Genomic DNA, 19,994 nt, shown 5'->3' with positions numbered 1-19,994 from the left:
CTATCGTTTTTAGGCTGCCCCCCAGCCTAAAAATATCAGCCAGCAGCCGCCCGGAATTGCCGCAAGTAAATAAACACATACACCCAAAAAATACTTTATTTTGAAAAAAAGACAAAAAAACCACCCTCTTTCACCACTTTATTAACCCCCAAACAGCCTTCCAGGTTCTACATAATGCACACGAGGTCCCACGACGCTTCCAGCTCTGCTACATCGGAAGCTCACAGCGAACGTCCATAGAGCATGACCGCTAGCTGTGAGCTCCACACAGCAACTGAAGTGAGTCATGCTATCAGTGATGACGTCACTCAGGTTACTAGCGGCCACAGCTGGAGTCCTCCACCTTTGACAGCAAGTCGCCCGAGTGACTGAAGTGATCAGCGGGACGTCACTCAGGTGATTTGCGGTGACAGGTGAGTCCTTCACTTGTGATCGCAAATCAGGCCGCGACACAGAGACAGACCAGCGCGATGACAATGAACTCGGGGGAAGCTCTGATGTCACAGCTGCGGACCCCGCACTACTGCCTGTGTCGTGGTACTGACCTCAGAGGTTCACCCGAGTTCATTCTCATTACATGGCTCTGTCTCTGTCTGTGAACAGTCATGCTATCTATTCTTTCTATTTCTATCTATCCTTCTATATATCTACAGTGCTGGTCAAAAGTATTGGCACCCCTGCAATTCTGTCAGATAATACTCAGTTTCTTCTTGAAAATGATTGCAATCACAAATTCTTTGGTATTATTATCTTCATTTATTTTGCTTGCAATGAAAAAATACAAAAGAGAATAAAACAAAAATCAAATCATTGATCATTTCACACAAAACTCCAAAAATGGGCCAGACAAATGTATTGGCACCCTTAGGCGGGCTTTGCACACTACGACATCGCAGGTGCAATGTCGGTGGGGGTCAAATTGAAAATGACGTACTTCCGGCATCGCATGCGACATCGTAGTGTGTAAAGCTTCGATGATACGATTAACGAGCGCAAAAGCGTCGTAATCGTATCATCGGTGCAGCGTCGGCGTAATCCATAATTACGCTGACGCGACGGTCCGATGTTGTTCCTGCTACTGCGGCAGCACACATCGTTGTGTGTGAAGTCGCAGGAGCGAGGAACATCTCCTACCAACGTCACCGCGGCTTCCGTAGGATATGTGTTATGTGTGGATATGTTTACATCCCGCTCATCTCCGCCCCTCCGCTCCTATTGGCCGCCTGCCGTGTGACGTCGCTGTGACGCCGCACGACCCGCCCCCTTAATAAGGAGGCGGGTCGCTGGCCAGAGTGACGTCCCAGGACAGGCGAGTCCATGTGAAGCTGCCGTAGCGATAATGTTCGCTACGGCAGCTATCACAAGGATATCTCAGCTGCGACGGGGGCGGAGACTATCGCGCTCGGCATCGCAGCATCGGCGTGCGAGGTCGCAGCGTGCAAAGTACCCCTTAGCCTAATACTTGGTTGAACAACCGCTTCCGGTAACCATCAATGAGTTTCTTACAATGCTCTGCTGGAATTTTAGACCATTCTTCTTTGGCAAACTGCTCCAGGTCCCTGAGATTTGAAGGGTGCCTTCTCCAAACTGCCATTTTGAGATCTCTCCACAGGTGTTCTATGGGATTCAGGTCTGGACTCATTGCTGGCCACTTTAGTAGTCTCCAGTGCTTTCTATCAAACCATTTTGAAGTGTGTTTTGGGTCATTGTCCTGCTGAAAGACCCATGACCTCTGAGGAAGACCCAGCTTTCTCACACTGGGCTCTACATTATGCTGCAAAATTTGTTGGGAGTCTTCAGACTTCATAATGCCATGCACACGGTTAAGCAGTCCAGTGCCGGAGGCAGCAAAGCAACCCCAAAACATCAGGGAACCTCCGCCATGTTTGACTGTAGGGACTGTGTTCTTTTCTTTGAATGCCTCTGTAAACTCTATGTTGATGGCTTTTCCCAAAAAGCTCTACTTTTGTCTCATCTGACCAGAGAACATTCTTCCAAAACGTTTTAGGCCTTCTCAGGTAAGTTTTGGCAAACTCCAGCCTGGCTTTTTTATGTCTCAGGGTAAGAAGTGGGGTCTTCCTAAGTATCCTACCGTACAGTCCCTTTTCATTCAGATGCCGATGGATAGTACGGGTTGACATTGTTGTACCCTCGGACTGCAGGGCAGCTTGAACTTGTTTGGGTGTTAGTCGAGGTTCTTTATCCACCATCTTGCGTTGAAATCTCTCGTCAATTTTTCTTTTCCTTCCACATCTAGGGAGATTAGCCACAGTGCCATGGGCTTTAAACTTCATGATGACACTGCGCACCGTAGACACAGGAACTTTCAGGTCTTTGGAGATGGACTTGTAGCCTTGAGATTGCTCATGCTTCCTCACAATTTGGATTTTCAAGTCCTCAGACAGTTCTATGGTCGTCTTTCTTTTCTCCATGCATAATGTGGTACACACAAGGACACAGGACAGAGGTTGAGTCAACATTAAGGCTACTTTCACACTTGCGTTGAACGGCATCCATTGCTTTGCGTTGTGTGACAGATGCAACGGATGTGTTGCATTTAGTGGCACAACGGATGCAACGGATCGTACAAAACAACGGAATCTTTTTTTTTTTTCGTTTTACCTGCGGCAGACTATTGTGAACGATCAGCTGATCGCTGACAGCAACTGGTCGCCGGGTGATCAGCTGATCGCTGACAGTTGTCGGGTGATCAGCTGATCGCTCACAGCAGCTGGTCGCTGGGTGATCAGCTGATCGTTCGGCCGCCGAGACTGTATGAGGGGGCGGAGTGCGGGGTGGGTGGAGCCGATCGGGACCATGGCGCTGAGGACATCAGTGCAGCGAGGAATGCAAGGCTGAGGACAGGTGAGTGTGTGTGTGCGTGCATGTGTACATGTGGAGTGGAGTGCGGGAGGGGGCGGAGCAGAGCAGGAAAGTGTCGGGCTCCCTGCACACGTAGCCAGGGTAAATATTGGGTAACTAGGCAAAGCACTTTGCTTGGTTACCCGATATTTACCTTGGTTACCAGCGTACACCGCTTAGCACTGGCTTCTTGCACCTGTAGCCAGGGTAAATATCGGGTAACTATGCAAAGCACATTGCTTAGTAACCCGATGTTTACCCTGGTTACGTGTGCAGGGAGCTAGAGAGAGCATGTGCAGCAAAATCCTACGGATTGCGCTGCTCAAAAAACGCTACATGCAGCGTTCCCTCCACCCGACGCAGCGTCAAAATAACAACGCTGCGTCGTGCAGCGGATGCACCGCAAGACCATCCGTTGCTATCCGTAGCTAATAGAAGTCTATGAGGAATATAACGGTTTCCTTCAACGGTTACCGTAATTCCTCAAGGCTGCGAATAGCAACGGAAGCCGTCCAACGCAAATGTGAAAGTAGCCTAATCCATGTCAACTGGCTGCAAGTGTGATTTAGTTATTGCCAACACCTGTTAGGTGCCACAGGTAAGTTACAGGTGCTATTAATTACACAACTTAGAGAAGCATCACATGATTTTTCAAACAGTGCCAATACTTTTGTCCACCCCCTTTTTTATGTTTGGTGTGGAATTATATCCAATTTGGTTTTATGACAATTTTTTTTTTCCATTGAAGACAAATTAAATGAAGAAGATAATACCAAAGAATTTGTGATTGAAATCATTTTCAAGAAGAAACTGATTATTATCTGACAGAATTGCAGGGGTGCCAATACTTTTGGCCAGCACTGTATGTATTCTAGCTATCTATCAAATCCTATCCTATCCTATCATATTTTATTTCTCCTTTAAGAGCGCACTGTCCACAACACAGCCCAAACGCAGGGAAACACAGTGAAAACGCATGCGTTTTTACAGCATTTTTAATTGTCAAATGCAGTGTTTACATTTGTAACGAACGCAGCATGCGGACATAGCCTAATACTGGACGTAGCTGTGACTACATCTTTTGTGCTCATGTTACACAAATCACTTCTTTAAATCTACAAGTGCACAAAGATATTACATAGGCCCACTTATCGCATAGTGAATATGTACCTTCAAATGGCAGGGCTATATTTTAGTCCCAGTCTGGCCCTGCCGACGGCTCCGGTTCTGAAGTCTCGATCTCTGTGGATGTTCCCGGCACTGTATAACTTTGTTTTGTTCTTATGAAATAATTAATAAAGATTCAGATATTTTAGATTTTTCCTTTAGGCGGGCTTTGCACGTTGCGACATCGCAAGCCGATGCTGCGATGTCGCACGCGATAGTCCCCGCCCCGTCGCAGGTACAATATCTTGTGAAAGCTGGCGTAGCGAAAATTATCACTACGCCGGCTTCACATGCACTCACCTGCCCTGCGACCGTCGCTCTGGCCGGCGACCCGCCTCCTTATTAAGGGGGCGGGTCGTGCGGCGTCACTGCGACGTCACACGGCAGGCGGCCAATCGGAGCGAAGGGGCGGAGATGAGTGGGATGTAAACATCCCGCCCACCTCCTTCCTTCCGCATATTCTACGGAAGCCGCGGTGACGCGATGTGTGCTGCCGCAGGAGCGAGGAACAACATCGGACCGTCGCGTCAGCGTAATTATGGATTACGCTTTTGCGCTCGTTAATCGTATCATTGAGCCTTTACACACTACGATGTCGCATGCGATGCCGGAAGTACGTCATTTTCAATTTGACCCGACCGACATCGCACCTGCGATGTTGTAGTGTGCAAAGCCCGCCTTAGATTTGTTCTATGTTTTTAGTGCTGGTTTGGAGATATCCGTCATAAACCTCTGTGTGTGGCTATAGTTAGATTGTGTGTTATATCGAGGGCAGGACGGGGCCAGGACTGGATGTAGTGATCATGTGAAGCCGGTAACAGCTCCGGAGATTTCTTACATGGGATCTTTATAATGTGACATCATCATCTTCTCTCCATTCAGGTCCCTACAATATCGGATCCTCTCAGATCTTCTATATAAGAGAATTTTCCTTATTGACCCATCAAGGATGGATAAGGAGAGGGACAAGATGGCGGAGAGGATATTACACCTCACCCTAGAGATCCTCTTCCGGCTTACTGGAGAGGTGAGAGATTCTGATGACGTCACATTACATCATTCTTATCTATGGGAATAACAGATGGACAGAACTGGAGAGGTGAGGACTCTGGAAATGCAGTAGTGAGATTTATTAATGTGTCTCTCCATAACCAGGATTACACAGTAGTGAAGAAGACCTCTAGTGAGCGCTGTCAGGCCCCTGTGTCTGAGGGATGGGGAAGACCCCTGAGCAGAATCACGGTGCCTCCACCTCACCCCCTGATACATGAGGACATCAATGACCAGAAGATCCTAGAACTCACCTACAAGATGATTGAGCTGCTGACTGGAGAGGTGACACTGCTGGGAATGCTGGGACATTATACAGTAACGCTATGAAGGTATCGGGGGATGACGGTATCATTGTATGTGTCAGGTTCCTATAAGGTGTCAGGATGTCACCGTCTATTTCTCCATGGAGGAGTGGGAGTATTTAGAAGGACACAGAGATCTGTACAAGAAGGCCATGATGGAGGTTCCCCAGCCCCTCACATCACCAGGTAATAGACAGGACTAAATACACACGGCCTATAATTATCTGTATGTAAAGAATGATTTCAGTCCCTGTATGTGTTTCCTCCAGTTCTATCCAGTGAGAAGACAACACCAGAGAGATGTCCCCATCTTCTTCCACAGGACTGTAAACAAAAAGATCCCGATGTTCCTCAGGATGATCAGGTAGATGGAGAGAAGGTGTCATGAAATCTCCCTATGATGTGTAGACGGCTGTGAAGGTCTTGTGTTCAGTATCGTTTTATCCTCCAGTATTATACACTGAATAGCTAATGAATAGAGACACTGGTACTTTCCTAATATAAACATTCCTAGATTGAAATTTAATCAATAACAATGGAAATGTAAATATAGTGATCAGTTTTCTGTGGATCACTTGCAGTATGAAAAAAAATATTATAATAGGAAAATAAAGTGATAGACTTTGAACGTTTGTTCCATACAATGGTGTGGAGATTACACCATGGTCCAATTATTATGCAAACGTTTTTTTCTCTGCTTTTCCTAAATGGTCGATGTAAATGAGTCAGTATAATGTTCAGATCATCAACTGTGAGAGGATAAATCACATTTTATTGGACAAACCAATGATATCAATATTCTTTCTTCATCGTTCCTTATGGGAGACCCAGACCATTGGTGTATAGCTTTTGCCTCCGGAGGACACACAAAGTACTACACTAAAAAGTGTAGCTCCTCCCTCCGAGCATATACACCCCCTGGATGACCAAATGTAGCCAGTTCAATGCTTTGTGTTCAGGAGGTCACACATGCATTTTCATCTGATTTTTGATTTTTGATTTTAAAGAGTTGGAAGAAAAGCGGGTCCAAGCCTGGACCCCCGGCATGTCCCTTCTCACCCCACTGTGTCGGCGGTGCTGTTAAGGTTGATTTCAAGGCTGGAGCCTTTACATGCCGCGCTCCTTCACCATCCCTCGGGCTCTGGCTTGAAGTGGGAGCCATCACGGTTCTCACTGCTTTGCAGGAGACCGGTCTCCATCTGCAGCCCTCTCAGGACCCTGCCGGACGGAGCACTCATCCCTCAGGGACCTGGCCCTGCGTCTCTCAAGCTAAGTATTTGAGACGTTATTGTCAGGGGGTCCCTTGCATTTTTTATTGTTGGGGAGAGTGTGTTAGTTATTTTGGTGACATTTCCGGCCGGTTCTCTGGGTTTCCCCTGAGAACCGCGCCGAAGGTGCCTGCTCGCCGGCCGCACTGTAAAATTTAGTCCCCGGCTTCAGCTGCGGCCTACTTTCGGTTTCACTGCTCCTGCATGTCAGTCAGGCAGAGGGACAGTGCGGCGCCGCCCACCGGCCGTTCAGCAGAGGGGAGGACACTCCTCTCTGAGGAGATGTTTCCCTCCCCTGTATATCCCCTTGGCCCTCCGGTTCCCGCTCTTGGACTAAGCCCCGCCCCCCCTCCTCACTCCGGCGCCATTTTATCAGCGTTCTCACACTGATCGGCGCTGGCTGCTGCATCTCTGCAACCTGTCTGGGGGTCTGAGTTGTGGGATCCGGAGGGCACACAAATCGGTCTGGTAAGCCACAACCTCTGGTGGTGGACTTTATTATACACTCTCTGGGGGTCATTCTGAAGGAGTGTGTTCTTACTGCAGAGCATCCACCTCAGCAGCATGTCTCACACTAGGAGCAAGGCTGCAAGGCTGTACTCAATATGCACTGCACGTAAGCTCGTACTGCCTGAACCGAGCACATATCCTCATTGTGATGCCTGCTCTAACATGGTGGTGCCTCAGCCTGGAGTCTCCCCAGTGGTCCCTCAGGCTGCTCCGGCCCCGGTGGCTGAACCCCCGGCTTGGGTAGAATTGTTTACTAAGTCTATCTCCCAGTCCTTTGCTGACTCCATGGGAGAGCTGTACCGGACTCTGCTGAGCATGCATCAGCCCCCTTCACAGGGTGCCTCTGCTGCTTCGGCTCGCTCTCCAGAGCTCACAGAGGATTCTTAATCTGCTCCCAGACCCCGTCCTCCTAAAAGGAAACGCAGGGACCCCTCTCCTTCCTCGTCCTGCGGCTCCGATTCACGAGCCGATTCGCAGGACGAGGAGGATGTCTTTACTGGGGGCTCGGACGCTACCTCTATGTGCCCCATTGATCTGACTGAGGGGGATGCAGATGTTAGTGATTTGATTGCGTCCATTAATACTGTTCTGGACCTCAATCCGCCAGTATCGGAGGAGCAACCCTCTCTGGCAGAAAAGCACCAGTTTACTTTGCCTAAGAGACCAAGGAGTGTGTTCTTTAACCACTCCAGTTTTCAGACCACTGTGTCCAAGCCCAGAGCCTGTCCTGACAAACGCTTTCCTAAGCGTGGTTCTGATGACCGTTTTCCTTTTCCACCAGAGGTGGTCAAGGAGTGGGCTCTCTCACCAAAGGTGGACCCTCCGGTGGCTAGACTCTCAGCCCGGACAGTTGTATCTGTGGCTGATGGCACCTCACTCAAGGATCCCACTGACCGCCAGGTTGACCTCCTGGCCAAGTCTGTCTATGAGGCGACAGGGGCCTCGTTCTCCCCATCTTTTGCAGCAGTGTGGGCTCTCAAAGCCATCTCTGCTTCTCTGGAGGAGATGCATACCCTCACTAGGGACTCTATGCCTGAATTGGTTGCTTTAACTTCCCAGGCTTCAGCCTTTTCAGCCTACGCCATGTCTGCCATGCTGGAGGCCTCTCACCGCACTGCGGTGGCCTCCGCCAATTCCCTCGCTATCCGCAGGATCTTGTGGCTTCGTGAGTGGAAGGCGGATGCTTCCTCAAAGAAGTACCTTGCTGGGCTCCCATTTGCTGGGTCCAGGCTGTTCGGTGAACAGCTGGATGAAATTATTAAGGAGGCTACTGGCGGGAAGAGTACTTCCTTGCCACAGACTAAAGCCAGGAAACCTGTCCAGGGCAGGAACCAGTCGAGGTTTCGTTCCTTTCGTTCCTCTAACTGGTCATCCTCTAAGCCCTCGGCCTCGTCCACTAACTCGGCCAAGGACCAGAAGCCCACCTGGCGCAAGAAGCCACGTCCACAAGGGTCCGCAGGAGCTGCTGCCACCAAGGCAGCCTCCTCTTGACTATCTGGCCGAGCCAGCAACGTCCTTGGTCGGTGGCAGGCTCTCCCACTTTGGCGACGTGTGGTTTCAACACGTCTCCGACCAGTGGGTGCGGGATATCATCTCCCACGGCTACAGGATAGAGTTCTCTTCCAGCCCGCCAAACAGATTTTTTCTGTCAACTCCCCCCTGCTCCAAGGCCGCCGCCTTCTCTCAGGCTGTGGCATCCTTGCAGGCCAACGGAGTAATTGTGCCGGTTCCCGCCAGGGAACGGTTCAGAGGTTTCTATTCAAATCTCTTCCTAGTCCCCAAAAAGGACGGTTCCTTCCGGCCCATCCTGGATCTCAAGCTTCTCAACAAGCATGTTCAGGTGCGGCATTTTCGCATGGAGTCTCTGCGATCAGTCATTGCCTCAATGACCCAAGGAGATTTCCTGGCATCCATCGACATCAGAGATGCCTATCTGCATGTGCCAATTGCAGTTTCACACCAGCGTTGGCTACGTTTTGCAATCGGAGAGGAACATTTCCAATTCGTGGCTCTCCCCTTCGGGTTAGCCACGGCCCCTCGAGTATTCACCAAGGTCATGGCAGCAGTGGTTGCGGTCCTGCACCTCCAGGGGTTGGCAGTAATTCCTTACCTGGACGACCTTCTTGTCAAGGCTTCATCCAGCGCAGACTGTCAGCGGAGTGTCTCGCTCACTCTCGCCACTCTTGTTCAATTCGGGTGGCTTGTCAATCTGCCCAAGTCCACTCTGACCCCGACCCAAAAACTCACGTACCTAGGGATGCAATTCGAAACTCTGCCGGCACTTGTCAGGCTGCCCTTAGTCAAACAGCAGTCCCTCCATCTGGCGGTGCGCTCTCTGTTGAGGCCCCGCCGTCACTCCATCAGGCACCTTATGCAGGTGCTGGGTCAGATGGTGGCGTCAATGGAAGCGGTTCCCTTTGCCCAGTTCCATCTGCGTCCTCTGCAGCTGGACATTCTCCGCTGTTGGGACAAGCGGATTTCTTCCTTGCACAGGTTGGTGGCTCTGTCGCCACAAGCCAGGAGCTCTCTTCAGTGGTGGCTTCGGCCTCTCTCTCTGTCTCAGGGACGCTCCTTTCTGACCCCGTCCTGGGTGATCCTCACCACGGATGCCAGTCTTTCCGGCTGGGGAGCAGTATTTCTCCACCACCGAGCACAGGGCATTTGGACTCTGTCCGAATCAGTCCTCTCGATCAATGTGCTGGAAATCAGAGCTGTGCTCCTAGCTCTCGTAGCCTTTCACCACCTGTTGGCGGGCAAGCACATTCGAGTCCAGTCAGACAACGCGACAGCAGTTGCCTACATCAATCACCAGGGCGGGACTCGCAGCCGCCTGGCAATGTTGGAGGTTCAACGCATCCTGCAGTGGACGGAGGACTCCAAGTCCACCATATCCGCAGTCCATATCCCAGGCGTGGAAAACTGGGAGGCAGATTATCTCAGCCGTCAAACCGTGGACATCGGCGAGTGGGCTCTGCATCAGGCAGTGTTCCGGTCGATCTGCCGCAAGTGGGGCACTCCGGAAGTGGATCTAATGGCATCCCGGCACAACAACAAGGTCCCGGTTTACGTGGCTCGCTCCCACGATCCTCAGGCCTTTGCAGCGGACGCGCTGGTTCAGGATTGGTCCCAGTTTCGTCTGGCTTACGTGTTTCCCCCTCTAGCTCTCTTGCCCAGAGTCCTGCGCAAGATCAGAATGGAGGGCCGTCGGGTCATACTCATCGCCCCAGACTGGCCCAGGCGAGCTTGGTACCCAGACCTGCTCCGTCTGTCCGTAGAGGTGCCGTGGCGTCTCCCGGACCGCCCAGACCTTCTCTCTCAAGGTCCGTTTTTCCGCCAGAATTCTGCGGCTCTCAGATTGACGGCGTGGCTCTTGAGTCCTGGATCCTGACGGCTTCCGGCATTCCTCCCGAAGTCATCTCCACTATGACTCAGGCTCGGAAGTCTTCTTCGGCAAAAATTTACCACAGGACTTGGAGAATTTTCCTGTCCTGGTGTCGTTCTTTCGGCCATGCTCCTTGGCCTTTTTCCTTGCCAACCATCCTGTCCTTTCTACAGTCCGGTCTGCAGCTAGGGCTATCCCTCAATTCTCTTAAGGGACAGGTCTCGGCTCTGTCAGTGTTCTTTCAGCGGCGTATCGCCCGACTGGCTCAGGTGCGCACCTTCATGCAGGGCGCATCTCTCATCGTTCCACCTTACCGGCGGCCTTTGGATCCCTGGGACCTTAATCTGGTCCTCACGGCCTTACAGAACCTCCCCTTTGAGCCTCTTAGGGAGGTTTCTTTGTTTCGACTTTCACAGAAAGTCGTCTTTCTGGTGGCCATAACTTCTCTCAGGAGAGTCTCTGATTTGGCCGCGCTCTCTTCGGAGTCACCTTTTTTGGTTTTTCACCAAGACAAGGTAGTTCTCCGTCCAACTCCGGACTTTCTTCCTAAGGTGGTGTCTCCTTTCCACCTTAACCAGGACATTTCATTGCCTTCCCTTTGTCCGGCCCCTGTTCATCGCTTTGAGAAAGCGTTGCATACTTTAGATCTGGTGCGGGCGCTCCGGATCTATGTGTCATGCACCGCCGCTCTTAGGCGGTGCACCTCTCTTTTTGTGCTGACCACAGGTCAGCGCAAGGGTCTCTCGGCTTCTAAACCGACCCTAGCTCGTTGGATTAGGTCGGCCATATCCGATGCCTACCAGAGTACTCAGGTGCCTCCCCCGCCGGGGATCAAGGCACACTCGACCAGAGCTGTCGGTGCCTCTTGGGCTTTCAGGCACCAGGCTACGGCTCAGCAGGTCTGTCAGGCTGCCACTTGGTCTAGTCTGCACACCTTTTCAAAGCACTACCAAGTGCATGCTCATGCTTCGGCAGATGCGAGCTTGGGCAGACGCATCCTTCAGGCGGCTGTCGCCCATTTGTGAAGTTAGGTTTTGCCTACTTCTCAGTTTTCTGTTTATTTACCACCCATGGACTGCTTTGAGACGTCCCATGGTCTGGGTCTCAAATAAGGAACGATGAAGAGAAAAGAGAATTTTGTTTACTTACCGTAAATTCTTTTTCTTATAGTTCCGACATGGGAGACCCAGCACCCTCCCTGTTGCCTGTTGGCAGTTTTCTTGTTCCGTGTGTTTTCACCGGCTGTTGTTGTAGTCAGAGGTTCCGGTTGTTCCGGGTTTTGCTCTGTCTCTACTTGTGGGTGGATGTCCTCCTTCAGCTTTTGCACTAAACTGGCTAGATTTGGTCATCCAGGGGGTGTATATGCTCGGAGGGAGGAGCTACACTTTTTAGTGTAGTACTTTGTGTGTCCTCCGGAGGCAGAAGCTATACACCCATGGTCTGGGTCTCCCATATCGGAACTATAAGAAAAAGAATTTACGGTAAGTAAACAAAATTCTCTTTTTTCAAAACTAAAAAACTTAAAATGTTCCAAATTATTATGCACAAGAGTTTCCAAAGATTTTATAGGTTGTAAAGAGCTGAGAATTATTAACTGCTGAATTTGCAGCATTAAGAGGTCACATTTACTGAAATTAAAAGCTGTCCCTTTTAAAAACATTTCATCAGGCCAAGTTACAAGTTACCTTCACAATTCTTGCATCCCTTGACCTTGTGAATTATTGGATAGTTTCTGCTTGAATTTCTTTGCAGGATGTCAGGATAGCCTCCCAGAGCTGCTGTTTTGATGTGACCTGCCTCTCATTCTCATACATATTTTCCTTGCGGATACTCAAAAGGCTCTCAACAGGGTTGAGATTAGGGCAGGCTGGTAGCCACACTATGAGTTTCTCTTTTATGTCCTTAAGGCTAGTTTCAGACTTGCGTTGAACGTCATCCGTTGCATTGCGTTGTGTGACGGATGCAACGGATGTGTTGCATATAGTGTCACAACGGATGCAACGGATGCTGCAAAACAACGCAATTCGTTTTGTTTTGTTTTTTTACAGTTTTACCGTCGGCAGACTATTGTGAACGATCAGCTGATCGCTAACAGTAGTCCGCCGGCGGGTGATCAGCTGACCACTAACAGTAGCCGGCCACCGGGTGATCAGCCGCTCACTCACAGTTGCCGGCCGCCGGGTGATGAGCCGATCACTCACAGTAGCCGGCCACCGGGTGATCAGCTGATCACTCACAGTAGCCGGCCGCCGGGTGATTAGCCGATCACTCACAGTAGCCGGCCACTGGGTGATCAGCCGATCACTCACAGTAGCCGGCCACCGGGTGATCAGCTGATCGTTCGGTCGCCGACAATGTGTGCGGGGGTCGGGAGCGGGGGTGGAGTGCGGTGGGTGGAGCCGAGCAGGGCCATGGCTGAGGACGTCAGTGCCGCGGGGACTGCATCGCTGGGGGACAGGTTAGTGTGTGTGTGTGTGTGTGTGTGTGCGTGCGATTGTGTGTGTGTATACATACGGAGTACGGGGAGGGGGTGGAGCCGAGCAAGGAAGTGTCGGGCTCCCGGCACACGTAACCAGGGTTCCTTGGTTACCCGATGTGTACCCTGGTTACGGGTGGAGGGAGCCAGAGAGAGCATGCGCAGTGAAATCCAAAGGATTCCGCTGCTCAAAAAAAGTTACATGCTGCGTTCCTTCCGCCCGACGCAGCGTCAAAATAACGATGCTGCGTCGTCCGGCGGATGCAACGCTGACACTTGCGTTACAGTGCGTCATCCATACAAGTCTATGGAGAATAGCGCAGTGCGTTAACGGACTGCGCTATTCTCCATAGTGACCGACTCCGCTGAACGCAAGTGTGAAACTAGCCTCACAGAGGTATCTTTAACAGCATGAGATGGTACATTGTTAGCGTAATTTTGCTATTAATGGCACTGTGTACCATGGAAGATGTGATCAGTCATAAACTCTATATACTTTGCCAAGGTCACTTTCACACCTTCAAGGACCCTAAAGGACCTAACAGCTCTCTCCTAAAACATGATTCCTGACATAAGTCTTATTGAGTCTAAAGGGTACTTTACACACTGCAAAATCGGTATCAATATCGCTAGCAAGCGTACCCGCCCCCGTCGGTTGTGCGACACGAGCAAATCACTGCCCGTGGCGCACAACATTGCTTACACCCGTCACACGGACTTACCTTCCCTGCGACGTCGCTCTGGCTGGCGAACCGCCTCCTTTCTAAGAGGGCGGTTCGTGCGGAGTCACAGCGACGTCACACGGCAGCCGTCCAATAGAAGCGTTGGGGCGCAGATGAGCGGGCGGAAGATCCCGCCCACCTCCTTCCTTCCTTCCTTCTTTTCTGGTGGACGCAGGTAGGAGATGTTCGTCGTTCCTGCGGTGTCACACGCAGCGATCTGTAGTGCCGCAGGAACGACGAACAACATCGTACCTGCAGCAGCAACGATATTAAGGAAAGGAGCGACGTGTCAACGATCCACGATTTTTGGCGTTTTTGCGTTCGTTGATCGTCGCTCCTTGGTGTCACATGCTGCGATGTCACTAATGGCGCCGGATGTGCGTCACTAACGATGTGACCCCGACGATATATCGTTAGCGATGTCGCAGAGTGTAAAGCACCCTTTAGTGTCCATCCATCAACCATCCACTACTTGAAATCTATGTGAGAATAAAATCCAATTTGCATACTAATTTGGAACTCAGTGTATACTAAGAATATTGTGATTAAGAGAAAAACATCCAAGGAAAGCAGATCTTATGAATATAAGTAACTCGTCAGAGGAAGGAGTGACAGGAGTTCATCAGCAATTGTTCTGGAGGGCAAAGTAGCTCCAATACACTACTAGATGGGTGTCTCTAATAATGCGGCCATTCAGATTATGCTTTATTCTTGGAGGAGATGACAGGATATAGCTCAGCATAGACATTAGATGTATGGATCGTCTTACAATTTTCTGTTATGGAGACTACTGTCCTGTTTAGAATTTTGAGCCTGCAGGTTAGATTTATATAGGACATCTGCACCTGTCACACATGCGGGTGTAGACCTACTGCGCCACAGGACCGGACTCACCCTGGAGGGGCATAACTAACGGCTACCTTGTCATTACTAGAACCTCTGATGGTGAGGTTAGCCTTGTCCTAGAAGATAGCCACCAGGTACCAATCCAGTGGAACTTTCGGCACTGTAGCAGACAACTCGAAAGGGTCAGGGATGCTCGTGTGGATGCAGGAGATGGGCAGAGCAGGACCACGGGCTAGCAAGGATTTGGGTACTGGCACCAGTAGGATGAAAGGTGCAGGCTAGTCAGGTATAGATTTCAGGTCACGGATAGAACTGGTTTAGGGTGAAGCACAAGCGGGGCAGGCTGTTGCAAGATACTGAAAGCTGGATGCTGGTACTTGTAGTGGGCGCCGGCAGAGGACATTGGTACAGGATACTGGACACAAATGCGGGATTCAGGAAACGGGTATTGGATATATGACAGGATAGAAGAACAGGTAAATACACCTATAAAGTAGTACAGGGTCAGGAAAGTTGTTGAAAGAGAACCTCCCTAAGGGAGAGGGTGCCGTAAATACCTGATGCCTCCCAACGATAGGCTGGGGGCATGACCTAATTGAGTGCGCTGTTTCTTTAAGAGACGGGGTACACGTGCATGTCCTAAGCATGCTCCCAGAGGACCTGCATCATGTGTGCAGGCCCCGAAAGAAAAGGGCAGGAACATGAGCCATGGGGGATAGAAACTGCGGGGTAATCAAAACGGTCGGGAATGTGAGAGCAGCGACATTCCTGCCCTAGTGCACGGGCGCCACTGCTGATGGCGTAATAGCAGCTATATGATAACTACTGCTGTCATGCCACTTTTTGTCATCAAGTTTATTTAAGATATATTCTGTCTGTGTTTTGCAATTTTTGTTTCAGGGTGAAGATCTGACCCATATTGATACTTCAGAGACATATGTGAGAGGTGATAAGCGGTGTAAAGAGGAGATTCCTACAGATAACCTCACAGGTGAGTAGTGACTAATAAATGGAGAGAAGTCACTGATTGTACTTTAGCATTGGCTTATAGGAATAGTCTGAATGAAGAAAGCACATATGTCCTACTTTGCCGTGAGCTCTAGCTTCTAGCTGTTTAAACTTCTAAACGCTACAAGCAATACCGATCGCAATCCTATATTGCAGTGACATTCCAAAAAAAGTCATACCAGTATGTCCAGTTGATTATGCGTGTGCAGGAGATGCACATAATCACCACCAGGAGCTCAGATTAACAGATAGCCAAGCTCATTATGTAATGGGCAGCTCCACCATTAACTGTTAAACCCTCTAAACACTGGAAACAATAGCAATTGTGAAAAAGGAAAGGTGCTCCATCTCTCATGAGGGGATAACAAAATCTCAAAAAGAATTGAAAAATCATATTTTTTTTCACTATTTCAGCACAATTGGAATTTTATGTACTATTTTCCAGTTTGTTGTTGGTACCATGAATGATATTATTCAAAACTGAAATTCATCCCACAAAAAAAATGCTGTCTTATGACTTTTGCAATGGAGTAATAAATATGGCTCTGTCACGGTGTGATTGTGGGATAGTGAGGGACAGAGGACTCCTATGTTGTCCCTCACGCTAGGGGACCTTAGGCTATCCCTGACATTCAGATTACCTCTGAAGGTGGAGACACTGGAGTCTTGTGCCTTAAAATTCTCCTGAGCAGATCTAATCTTTATCACCCCCCAAGGAAGGAACAGGAGTGTGATGGAAACACAAATTAAGACAGAAGGGGACTCAAAGGAACAAACAGTAAAAGACTAAGGAAAAAAGCAAGAGCAAGAAGGCGACAAGAAGGGTTGACACCACAACCGTTTACAACAATAAAGCACAACAAACACCAGAAAGTCTGGATCACAACACCTCACCAGACCAGAATAGGTAAATTATAGCTTGCATTAATGGAATATTCCAGCCACCATATATAGGAGGGAAGCGAAAGTGACTGTCTCCCCCACACCATGTGATCAAAAGTGATTAACATGCATTTCAACAGAGAATAAAGGGTACTTTACACGCTGCGATCTCGCTAGCGAGCGTACCCGCTGCCCGTGACGCACAACATCGCTAGGAACAGTCACACATACTTACCTGCCTAGCGACGTCGCTGTGACCGGTGAACCGCCTCCTTTCTAAGGGGGTGGTTCGTTCGGCGTCATAGCGACGTCTCTAAGCGGCCGTCCAATAGAAGCGGAGGGGCGGACATAAGCGGGCCGAACATCCCGCCCACCTCCTTCCTTCCTCATTGCCGGCGGTCACAGGTAAGGAGATGTTCCTCGTTCCTGTGGTGTCACACATAGCGATGTGTGCTGCTGCAGGAACGACAAACAACCTCGTTACTGCAGATACAACGATTTTTGGAAAATGGACAACCTCTCCAAAACAAACGATTTTTTTACCTCTTTTGCGATCGTTGAAGGTCACTCGTACGTGTCACATGCTGCGATGTCGCAAACAACGCCGGATGTCCGTCACTAACACCGTGACCCAGACGATAAATCGTTAGCGATGTCGCAGCGTGTAAATGGCCCTTAACTCTTGCTAGACTGCCTATATCTGTGTGTTAACCCCCTTGTCTCCCTGTGCTGATCACAAACATCAGAGAAGTTAGCAGGCAGAGTGCCAGAATCTGTAGTTTCTACAGATCCTGTCGCTACCATGACAGCTGCCGATGTATGCAAAACTCCCCTTGTGACAGGCTCTTGGTAGACGGCCATGAAAAAATGAAAATGCAAAAAAGGAAATTGTCACAAAGGGAACAAACAAACATGAGTAAAATGAAAATTTTTTGTTAACACCACATTAGAAAACCCTCTACATATTGTGTAAGAGAACAATAAAGAATGGTGAGCAGAAATAGGAGCTAGTATGGTTGTAAGAAACAAAATTACAAGTAAGTGTACTTACCAATTTAACTAATTTCCTCACACTTCTATATCTACAGTGAGTGAAATGAGTATTGAACACATTGCAAATCTAAAATATCTCTAAAGGTACTATTGACATGAATTTATCACCAGATGTCGGTAATAACCCATCCAATCCACACATGCAAAGAAATGAAACCATAGATGTCCATAAATTGTTATGTGTAATAACACAGGGAAAATGTATTGAACACATGCAGAAAGAGAGGTGCAAAAAGCCATGGAAAGTCATGACACCAGCTAAAATCTATTGATAATTAGAAGGAAATCCTGCTACTTGGTGAAAAATATTAGCTGGTTCAACTGATGGCCTATAAAAAGGTGTCTCATTAGCAAGGTGGCACACAAGAAACATCTTATGATAAGGTTTTACACAAACCAGTGAGCTGTCTCAAGACCTTCGCAACCTTATTGTTGCAAAATAGATTGATGGCATTGGTTACAGTTTTTCTAAACTATTAACCCCTTAACGACCCATGACTTACTGGGTACGTCATGATTCCCTGGTACTTAACGACCCATGACGTACCCAGTACCTCATGGCAAAATCGCGGCCCTGGTGGCTGCGATCGGTGTGCAAAAACCTTAGTTTCGGGGAGCAGGGGACCTCTGCCTGACCTCAGGAGGGGTGGTGTCTCCCCCCCAGGACCCACGGAGGCTGTGACTGGCTGATGAACACCGCTCAGCCAATCACAGCCACTGTGATGTTTCAGCCATTTAAAATGGCTGAAACATTGAAATCCAGCCAAGATCAGTGCAGCTATAGCACTGATCATTGGCTGGAGCTGGGTGACCTTTGTTTCACCCGCCTCCAGCTCTGATTGGAGAGATCGGCTTTGTGACCGTTCTCTCCAATCACCTTGGATCTGGGGCCGATGACCTGTAGGTGACCACTCCCCTCAGATTCACTCCATCCGTGAAAGCTGAGGAGAGTGATCCCTGCAAGTGCCATTTGGTAAGTGCCCCCGATCCGCCGCTGCCCCTGATCAGCCCCCGCCACTGCCCCCTTTCAGGTGCAGCAGCAGTAGTCACCGCCCACAATCCACTGCCGCCAATCTGCCAGTGACCTCCTCCATCTGCTGCCCCCCCCTCCATCCGCCACCGCTCTCACCCATCAGCCGCTGCCCCCCTCCATCTGCCACCGCTCTCCCCATCAGCCTCTGCCCCCCTTCATCCGCCACCGCTCTCCCCATCAGCCGCTGCCCCCCTCCCCGATCTGCTGCCCGCTGTCTCCCACCTCTCACCCTCCTGCATCTGCTGCCCCCTTTCCCACCTCTCACCCTCCTCCATCTGCTCCCTCCTCCATCTGCTGTGATCTTGCTGCCTAATTCCATCCTGTAAGGTACCTATCCCCAATCTCACCACCCACCCTCCCTCCCCCCCCACACCCCTTCCCCCCCTCCCATCTGCCGCCGCTCCTCCATCCGCCGCCCTCTCCCATCCTCCGCCACTCCTCCATCCGCCGCCCATGCATCTGCCGCTGCCCCCCCATCTGCTGCCGCCTCCCATCTGCTGCCGCCCCCCATCTGCTGCCTCATCGATCTCCCTCCATCTCTCCTGTGATCCTGCTGCATTGTTCGTGGCACTTTTCTAACTATCCCCAAGCCCACCTCCCACTCCCTCCCCCCCCCTTCCCCCGCTTGCAGCCAAGTGCTGATCAGCTACGTGATTGGCTGATCAATTACGTAATTGCTCGAGTTTTTGCTTTTTTTGTGCACCCCAAATAAAAAAAAAACAAAAAACAAAACTTGAACAATTAGGAACCTGATAACCAAGCGTCCTGCAGCCATACTCTACTTTGGACAGGACTTCTTTTTTCCATCCCACCTAGTCCCCCCCCCCTTTTTGCAGCACATCCGTGCATGCGTTCTGATTTTTTTTTTTATGACATCGGGGGTCTAGTTTCCAAAATGGGGTCAGATGTGGGGGGAGCTCCACTGTTTTGGCAAATTAGGGGTTCTCCAAACGCAACATGGTGCTGCTAACAATTCCAGCAAACTTTCTGTTGAAAAAGTCAAATGACGCTCCTTCCCTTCCGAGTCTTGCCGTGCGCCCAAACAGTGGATTTTCGTCACATATGAGGTATCCGTGTGCTCAGAAGAAATTGCCCAATAAATTTTGGGGTCATTTAATCCTACTACCCTTGTAAAAATATAATATTTGAGGCTAAATTTAACATTTTTGTTGCAAAAAGTAAAATATTCATTTTTTCCTTCCACATTGCTTTAGTTCCTGTGAAGCACCTGAAGGGTTAATAACCTTCTTGAATGTGGTTTTGAGTAGCCTGAGGGGTGCCGTTTTTGGAATGGTGTCAAATTTGGGTGTTTTGTGTCATGTAGACCTCTCAAAATCACTTCAAATGTGATGTGGTCCCTAAAAAAAGTGGCTTTGTAAATTTTGTTGTAAAAATGAGAAATTCCTCATAAAGTTTGAACCCCTATAACT

At 49.6% G+C, this 19,994-nt stretch overlaps 1 protein-coding gene across 1 annotated transcript in view; it reads left to right on the top strand.

Annotated features, from left to right (window-relative positions):
• LOC142312857 (uncharacterized) overlaps positions 1–19,994 on the top strand; it is a 531,686-nt gene that overhangs the window by 462,152 nt on the left and 49,540 nt on the right. The window contains 3 exon segments of the mRNA XM_075351842.1: positions 5,471–5,570; positions 5,654–5,748; positions 15,489–15,579. Of these exon segments, the coding sequence (XP_075207957.1) occupies positions 5,471–5,570; positions 5,654–5,748; positions 15,489–15,579 (286 nt within the window).

Source organism: Anomaloglossus baeobatrachus, chromosome 5, assembly GCF_048569485.1.
Source record: "Anomaloglossus baeobatrachus isolate aAnoBae1 chromosome 5, aAnoBae1.hap1, whole genome shotgun sequence".
Taxonomy (NCBI): Eukaryota; Metazoa; Chordata; class Amphibia; order Anura; family Aromobatidae; genus Anomaloglossus; species Anomaloglossus baeobatrachus.
Note: the sequence above shows the minus strand (reverse complement) of the source record. Positions and strands in the feature narration are given on the sequence as shown.